At 37.3% G+C, this 9,444-nt stretch overlaps 1 protein-coding gene across 1 annotated transcript; it reads right to left on the bottom strand.

The window, feature by feature from the left end:
• Positions 1-2,875: 2,875 nt before the first annotated feature.
• On the bottom strand, positions 2,876-4,559 carry LOC113339707. Its single transcript, XM_026584940.1, has 6 exons — positions 4,376-4,559; positions 4,216-4,315; positions 3,959-4,128; positions 3,756-3,861; positions 3,329-3,578; positions 2,876-2,968 (listed from the first exon to the last, which is right to left on the bottom strand). Exons 1-6 carry the CDS (start codon positions 4,557-4,559, stop codon positions 2,876-2,878), a joined length of 903 nt encoding a protein of 300 aa, XP_026440725.1.
• Positions 4,560-9,444: the final 4,885 nt, after the last annotated feature.

The raw sequence follows: 9,444 nt of genomic DNA, 5'->3' as shown, positions 1-9,444 counted from the left end.
GAAGTTTGGGTTACTGCATCTTGTTCCATAATGAAGGAATTTTGGTTTCAAAATATAGAAAATTATTTGATGCAATGTTGCCAAATGCTCAAAGTTTCAAATGTAGAATCATGAAAATGGTTTATGAAGGTGGATAAAGAATGAAAAGAATTAAATGGGACCAAAAAAATATGACCTGCATGTATATCATCCTTAAATTTGTGTCTCAGGAAAACAAAATATTCAGTACATTAAAGTTTGTCATTGGTTTCCTCCCATGTTTTATTGTGATGGAGCTTCTGCTGGAAATCCTGGAATGGATGGTTTTGGAATTATTGTCAGAGATTACTTGTGTATATGTTGTTTGGGTTTTGTTATTGAGTTAATAGTGGAGTGGGATTTGAAGGAGATCATTCTTAACTCTGATTCTAAAACTGTGATCAGTGAATTTGCAAGAGGTCAAGTGCCTTTGTTCATTAAAGCGAGATGGTTAAATGCAACTAGTGTTGCGCCAAAGCCTGCGGAAGTGTTAGGTTTGCACTACTACGAGGTATCTCAATATCTCTAAGAACACAATCACACACACAAGAAGAAAAAGTATTTAACGAGGTTGAATCCTTGGGAAGGAATAAGCAATTTTATATATGACCGTACAAGTTGGAATATACAAAGCCTAAGCAGAGAAGAAGAGAACTTTTTACTTAGTTCTGGTGTGTTTTCTCTACTTATCTCTATGGCTATTTATACATATCAATAGGGCTGGACACATTCCTTAATAAGGATTACTTTCCTACAAGTATAGGGTTTCCTAACTTAACTCTAAGAGACAAACCTCTTAAGCTGCTATACTTAGGACACTAATAATTGGTTTCCCAAACCAACTAGATTTCCTAATCAAGTCCTTGAGCATCCTAACAAATCTCCACCTCGGACATGCATTCATGCATGAGACGATCAATAGATAAAATCACCTCCATCTTCAAACGTCGATTGAACCATCACTGGCTGCCTACGTATCCTCAATAGGAATCAAACCCGACCGCAGCTCTCTTAAATGGCCTTACTAGAAGACCTCCACCAGGTTCCTAAGAACCTCTACCCCAAAAGGGCCTTTCACCAAACCGGAAGGATGTGGATCAATTTTGAACAATGTCGAAACTTGATCCCAGATACTACTTTAGTCAACATATCAGCTGGATTGTCTTTAGTATCGATCTTCACAAGTAGAATGTCTTCTTCTTCAAGAATTTCTCTCAAAAAGTGAAATTGTACGTCTATATGTTTGGTTCTACCATGATGCACTTGATTCTTAGCCAAATAAATTGCACTTAGACTATAACAATGCACAGGCAGTTGGTCTTACACAATTCCTAAGTCATCTAGCAAACCTTGTAACCATATAGCCTCCTTAAATGCATCAGTCACTTCCATATACTCCGCCTCCGTAGTTGAAAGCGCCACAGTAGATTGCAAGATTAATCTCCAACTTACTGGTGCCCCTGCTACAGTAAATACATACCCTGTAGTTGAACGTCTCTTGTCCAAATCACCAGCATAGTCAGAATCCACATACCCAACACACAACTGATTGTTACTTCTATCCTTCACAAACTCCAAGCCAACATCAACCATACTGTAAAGATGCCTCAAAATCCATTTCACAGCTAGCCAATGTTCCTTACCAGGAAAATGCATATAGCGGCTGACCATACTAACAGCGTGTAAAATGTCCGGCCTTGTACATACCATCATATACATCAAGCTACCAACAGCCTCAGCATACGGGACTTGGGCCATATACTTTCTCTCTTCTTCATTAGTGGGAGACATAGTGCATTCAACTTAAAATAAGCAGCAAGGGGAGTACTTACAGATTTAGTTCCTTCGTAGACACCAAACTTCTGTAACAATTTCTTCAAATATGCCTTTTGAGACAAACAAACCTTACCCATCTCTATGTTCCGTTGAATCTCCATACCAAGAATCTTCTTAGCTTCCCCCAGATCTTTCATCTCAAACTCAGATGACAACTTGTGCTTCAAATTATCAATCTCTTTATTGTTATTGGATGCTATCAGCATATCATCGACATACAAGAGAAAATATATGAAAGACCCATCACGTAGCTTCTTAAAGTATACACAATGGTCATAATGACTTCTTGTGTATGTTTGGCCTATCATAAACTGGTCAAATCGCTTGTACCATTGTCTTGGAGACTGCTTCAGCCGTACAACGATCTCTTCAGTTTACATACACAATCTCCTTTTCCAGCAACCTTAAACCCACTCGGCTGAGTCATATAGATCTCCTCTTCTAGATCACCATGTAAGAATGATGTCTTAACATCTAGCTGAACTAGGTCTAAATCATATTGTGCTACCAAGGACAACAAAATACGGATTGATGAGTGTTTTACCACTGGAGAGAACACCTCATTGTAGTTAATCCCTTCTCTTTGGGCATAACCTTTTGCAACTAACCTTGCCTTGTAGCGTACTCGATTCATCGAAGATCCTTCTTTCTTAGCATATACGCACTTGCACCCTATGGACTTCTTACCGTTCAGAAGCTTCATAAGAATCCATGTGCCATTATTGTAAAGAGACTACATCTCTTCTTGCATTGCACCTTCCCATTCTTTACACTCTGCATTACTTACATCTTCTAAATAGGAAGTAGGAGTACCATCTTCAACAACTGGTAATGCATAAGCAATGTAATCATTCATCCAACTAGGCTTCCTGGTTGATCATATCGGCGCTGGTTGCTACGTCTCAGTAACCGTAGCTTTTGTATCTTCTACTGACTCTTGTTCCTCTTCCTCAACAGTGTCACTATCATTTGGAACTTCAGTAGTTACCTCTCTAGCAGACCCAATGTCTTCAGAAGTATTCTAAACAGATACAGACTTAACTGGAATTGGTGGAGTTGCATCAATATCCACCTGCTGCAAAGGCTCATTAGTACTGGTTCTTTTGTTCTCCACCTGTCGAGAACCCCAAGACTTTACCATAGACATCTCATCAAATGTGACATCTCTACTCATGACTATCTTCTTCTCAACTGGATACCAAATCTTGAACCCTTTTACTCCACTCTTCATACCCACAAAGATTCCTTTTACAACACGGCTATCAAGCTTCTTTTCACTAACATGATACCATGCAGGACAACCAAAGATATGAATTGAGTCGTAATCATAAGCTGGTTTACCAAACCACTTCTCCATAGGATTTTTACCTTCTAAAGCAGCTGATGGCAACCTATTAATGAGGAAGCACGCATATGTAACTTCCTCAGACCAAAACGCCTTACCTAATCCAGCATTAGATAGCACACATCATACCTTCTCCAGCAAAGTACGATTCATGCGTTCAGCTACCCCATTCTGTTGCGGTGTCTTATTAACTGTGAAGTGCCTCTTTATCCCCCCATCGTGACAGACTTGCAAGAATGGATCACTCTTGTACTCTCCACCATTGTCCGAACGTAGTACTCTGATCTTTTTGCCAGTTTGAGTCTGAGTTGCCTTTTTCCACCTCACAAAGATTTCTATGATTTCATCCTTATGCCTCATGGTGTACACCCATACGCGCCTAAAATAATCATAAATGAACGACACAAACCAATGTTTCCCTCCCAATGATGCATTCTTAGAAGGACCCCAAACATCTGAGTGAACATAGTCAAGAACTCCACTAGTATCGTGGATAGTTGTGCCAAATCTTGTTCTTGTTTTCTTGTACTTAACACAATGTTCACAAAATGCTAACTTGCAGGCAATAACACCTTTCAATAAGTCTTGTTGAACCAACCTATGCAACGAATTATCACCTGGATGTGCAAGTCTCATGTGCCATAGCTTCGTCTTCTCGGTAGCTGCACTCTCGATGTGTTCAGAAATAGACACATCCCCTGTTTTTGTACTCCCAATCAAGTAATACAAGTTATGATGACGTGTGCCCTTCATGATTACCAACGATCCAGAGATTACCACCATTTTCAACGACTATCTTATAGCCCTTAGCTTCTAAAGTTCCGAGTGAAATCAGATTCTTCTTTATGGCAGGTACAAATATTACCTCCTTCAGCTCTCTAACCATACCATCATGCATCTTGATATGAATACTACAAATTACAATGACCCTGCAGGTATGATTGTTTCCCATACGTACTTATCTATCAAGCTCTTCAAAACTTGAGATCCAGTCCCGATATAGACATATATGATACGTTGCTCCAGTATCTAATACCCATGTACTATCTGCAATAGTACAAGTTGATGGTGTCACAGTGAGCGAGAAATCAGAAGCATCATCTGATTCTTCATTACCTTTAGCAATGTTCACCTTGGTATTACTATTATGTCATTCTCTTTCCTTATGCTTGGTACAATCCTTAACCCAATGACCTAAATCATGGCACCAATCACACTCATCTTTACGCAGACGTGTTCTACTCTTAAAACGCCCTCTACCTTTACCATAACCATCAGTCTTCTTTCTCTTGTCTGTTGAACGACCTCTTGCAAGAAGCACATCATTATTAGCTTCACTTGAAAGGTCTTCGCGGTCCATCTTCCTGAACTCCTCACTACGCAATGTTGTAGTGACCTCAGCGTATGTCATCTTATCCTTGCCGTGCATTAATGCTTTAATCACGGGTTCATACTTTTCGAGAAGAGAATTTATCAGACACAAAGCTTGTTCCTCGTCGTTGATTTTCTCATCGTAGTTAACCAACTCAGCAAGAAGTTTATTATATGAATCTAGGTGCTCGATTAGGGTTGCACCTTTCTTCATGTTATAGCGATACATATTCCTTTTAAGATGTATCCTATTGGCCACGTTCTTCACAAGGTATTCTTTCTCTAGTTTTTCCCAGAGATCCTTAGCTGAAGTCTCGTGCTGATAATTAACTCTTACTGCAGTTTCTAAACACCCTCGTATAGAAGCAAGACATAATTTATTCATCTTGTTCCACTGCTTATCAGACATCTCAACTGGCTGATCTTCTAGAGCGTCTTCTAAGTCAAGATGAACAAGAGCATCCATTACGTCCGTTCTCCATAAACCAAAGTTATTGGTTCCTGTAAACTTTTCTACCTTGAGTTGTGATCTACGTGAATGAAGTATTTCTTCTTTTGTTTCTTTATCTTTACTTGTGGACTCTGAATGTTCTCCTAAAGGATCTTTCGGATCAACTGGTTTATCCCCGTCAACCATTGTTCTTAAACAACCAAATATAGATAAAAAAAACAGAACATTTGATATTAGTATTACCTCAGCAATCTTCAGAAAAATACCTTCACTTCAACTTCAATCTAAGTACCCGTATCCAAGAGCGTCTCCTTGCTCTGATACCAATTGTTGCGCCAAAGCGTTAGGTTTGCACTACTACGAGGTATCTCAATATCGCAAAGAACACAATCACACACACAAGAAGACAAAGTATTTAACGAGGTTGAATCCTCGGGAAGGAATAAGAAATTTTATAGATCACCGTATAGGTTGGAATATACAAAGCCTAAGCAGAGAAGAATAGAACTTTTTACTTAGTTCTGGTGTGTTTTCTCTAGTTCTCTCTATGGCTATTTATACATATCAATAGGGATGGACACATTCCTTAATAAGGATTACTTTCCTACAAGTATAGGGTTTCCTAACTTAACTCTAAGAGAAAAACCTTTTAAGTTGCTATACTTAGGACGCTAGTAATTGGTTTCCCAAACCAACTAGATTTCATAATCTAGTTCTTGACCATCCTACCAACAACTAGTAAGTGCACAACAATTAAATTTTTCCATTGTCTTGAAGAGGTAACTTTTTTTGTTGATTTGACAACTTAAAGGGGAGCTCAACTGTTTATAGGTGAAAAACATCTTCGTGTTGGTAGACCTTCTGAAGTGAACTATTACAAATTTTGTCGAGGATTTTTTTTTTTTTTTGGGCTTGAAGAGTGACTGGTTTGTTTGTATTGGGCTTAGTTAATAGCTGGCCCTTCTTTTGATTGTCAATTTTGTCAGTCTAGTAGTACCTTAGTTGTGATTTTTTCTTTTTTCCTTTTGTCCTTTGTAAAAAAAATTCTAATTCATAAAATCCCTATGATTTAGCAAAAAATAATAAAAGGTGACTATGATATGTACACATTCTTTGGCGCAGAATGCATGCACAATACTCGAACCATACTCGATCTGCAATGTGGAGCTATTTTGGGTAAAAGTGGATTTCATACGAAATCCATTTCTAAGTTAAGAGGTTGTTTGGAGACTAGAAGCGGAAGTCAATTCCAGAAGTCATAAGAAAAAATATTTTTCTTCACAAAAGTTTAGTTTTTTTTTTATTTTTCTTCTAAAAATGATTATGAAGTTGTGTAGGTACCTGAACTAACTTTCGAATTTTTTGCTTCCAGAAATCGAAAATCAACTTCTTAAGTAGAATTCAAACAAGTTATATGGTGAAAAATTGGACCACATGGAATCAGTCAGTGACATTTTAATTCATTTGAAATAAGTTCTCCGATTTATGCAAAAAATAATTCTAAAAATATCTTTCGATTTATAATCTTTAATAAAATGCGAAAGCTTAATAATTGAAACAAGTAAAAATATACAAATTGAAACTGATATAAATTGACCACTAATAGTTGAATCATCCAAAAAGGAGATACAAAGTGTTGAAAAGATCTAGGAAGAGAAGTATTCCAAGAATCCAAGCGCCCAAGTCCAAGAGAAGTTGAAGAAGTGCGACGAAAAGGAGCAAAACACTTAAAATCAAGAGAAGGGCCAAAGACCAATATTAACTCATTCAAATTAAGTATTTCTCACCATCATATTGAATAAAATTTAAAGATAAAAATAAGTCAAAAAGAATGAGGTCATTCCGAGTTCGGACGAAGAAGTTGTGGCCAAAACGAGATTTTATGGAATACCGAAGACACTAGGGTACGCGTACGGGTATGCATACCCTCGTTCCGAAAATTTCTGCTGGAATTTGAGGTACCCGTACGGGTACGCATACCTAGCAAGTAGGAAAACGTGTATAAACTCCTTGGAAGGCCTAAGGGCACGTTTGGGAACGTTATATCGTTATTTTGGGTCGGGTTTTTGAACCGAACTAAATACGTGAAGATCAAGCAATGTAAACCTATAAAAAGGTGTTAGGTTATGTAAAATGGGATGATATCATTAGGTCAAGAAATTATAAGCTTTGGAGAGGAGAAACAGCACACGGAGCAATTCTCAATCGTAACGTTATCTATTAACTTTTCTGTTACGTATATCATGGATGTTTCTACATCCATGAGTAGCTAAACACCTATTGATTAAGGATGAATTCTAAGTTGTAAAATTGATTTGGGTTAATATATGAATCTATTTTGATTTCTTCATATGATTATCGTTTGTTTCTAGTATGAATAAATATTATGATTGATTGATTGTTCTAGGTGGCCAACTAAATCAATTTATTATTTAATCTAAAGCTAGTAAAGGGTTGGGATATCCGTGTAATTTCTGAATAACCCCTATACAAGTAGAAAACGTGAAACCTTGCAGAGGGATTCTTTGGAGCAATAACGTGTAGAAACAACACTAGAAAGCGGACCTTGCGCTAAGAGTCTAACTAATAGGATTAACCCAAGTCACAAAACATAAAGCATTCGACAAGCTACACCTTGAGCGCGCTACTACTTGGTGGTTTGGACGAATATAATCTGGTATTCGAGCGCTTCGTTACCCAGTGACCAAAGGACTTTAGAGAATAACACTGCTCTAGCTGCTTTTCTACGGTTGGTGATAATATACGATTAATGACGAATAGATAAATATATTAACTCATTGACGGTTTATATACGAAAAAGGATTCCTCGATCATATCTCTCTCTATTGATAACAATACAATTTTATTTGCTTTGATTATTTATTTTGTTCACAATCTAAAAAAAAAACCCTTTGTGACACTTTGACAACTAAAACTCACTCCTCTTCGTGGGAACGATCCTTACTTCCATTATATTACCAGTTAATTGTGTGAAAATAAGATAAGTAATTTGTTGAGCCTACGACACCCATCAAATTTTGGCGCCGCTTCCGGGGAGAAGTCGGTAGCTTTAATTGTTATTTTTATTAGTTTTAATCTTGTTTTTAGAATTTCTTTTTAGTTTTTAATTTCGTTTTCTAGATTTTTATTTTCAGGTACATAATCTCTGGCACCGAAATATTGGGATTATCCGAGGTGCGGAATTCAAACCCGTAAAGGAACAATACTTCAAGCATGTCAGCGAACGCAACAAGAAGAACGTTTTACATCAACAATGGTGAACGACGGTGAAAATCCTCCATCACCTCCTCCTCCGGAGAGGAAAACATTGAGAGATCTAACATCCCCATGTTTGGATTCTCAACCATTATGTATTACTCTGAATGACACAGTGGAACTCAAAGTCAAATCTTCTTCATTGGATTCCGAAGTTCAAGGGATTATCGGGTGAAGATCCTAATCGACACCTACAACAATTTAAGAATACAGTAAGAAGCATGAGAAAGAATGACGATGATGCTGATACAGCTTTCTGAAAAGCGGGGTCCAACAACCACACCCAATATTTCGCTTAGAAATCTGTATGGACAAACTCTAATATACTTTCTAGAGAATCAACTAGACAGTCAGACTCAATCTAGATAAAAGTATATCAAAGAGCTTATATCTCAATCTCTCGATTTGATCTTTAGTCAAGCAAATAGAAATTTGCGAGTCTTTATCAAAGAGAGATAACTTAGATGGTACAAAGACCAATATCCAAGTGTTAATCAATTTAAATCAACAACCAAAAGGACGGATATTCTAATTGATTGAACAACGCACAACCTGTATTAGTTCAATTATATAAACAAATATAATGCGGAATAGAAATAACACAAACACATGAATTTTGTTAACAAGGAAACCGTAGATGCAGAAAAACCCCGGGGCCTAGTCCAGATTGAACACACACTGTATTAAGCCGCTACAAACACTAGCCTACTCCAAATTAACTTCGGTCTGGATTGTAGTTGAACCCAAATCAATCTCACACTGATCCAAGGTACAATTATGCTCCTACGCCTCTGATCCCAGCAGGATATTGATTCCCTTAGCTGATCTCACCCACAACTAAGAGTTGCTACGACCCAAAGTCGAAGACTTTAATAAATAAATCTGTATCATACAGAAAAGTCTACGATAATAGATAAATATATCTCCCACGAATATACCTACGAGTTTTGTTCCGTCTTTTGATAAATCAAGGTGAACAAGAACCAATCAATAATACCAGACTTATATTCCCGAAGAACATCTTAGTATTATCAATCACCTCATAATAATCTTAATCGACGCAGCGAAAAAAGATATTGCGGAATCACAAACGATGAGACGAAGTTTGTTTGTGATTACTTTTTATCTTTCCTATCGGAGATATAAA

This window comes from Papaver somniferum, unplaced genomic scaffold (genome assembly GCF_003573695.1).
Source record: "Papaver somniferum cultivar HN1 unplaced genomic scaffold, ASM357369v1 unplaced-scaffold_21, whole genome shotgun sequence".
Classification (NCBI taxonomy): domain Eukaryota; kingdom Viridiplantae; phylum Streptophyta; class Magnoliopsida; order Ranunculales; family Papaveraceae; genus Papaver; species Papaver somniferum.
The sequence above is the reverse complement of the archived record's forward strand: the minus strand, read 5'-3'. Positions and strand labels throughout refer to the sequence as shown.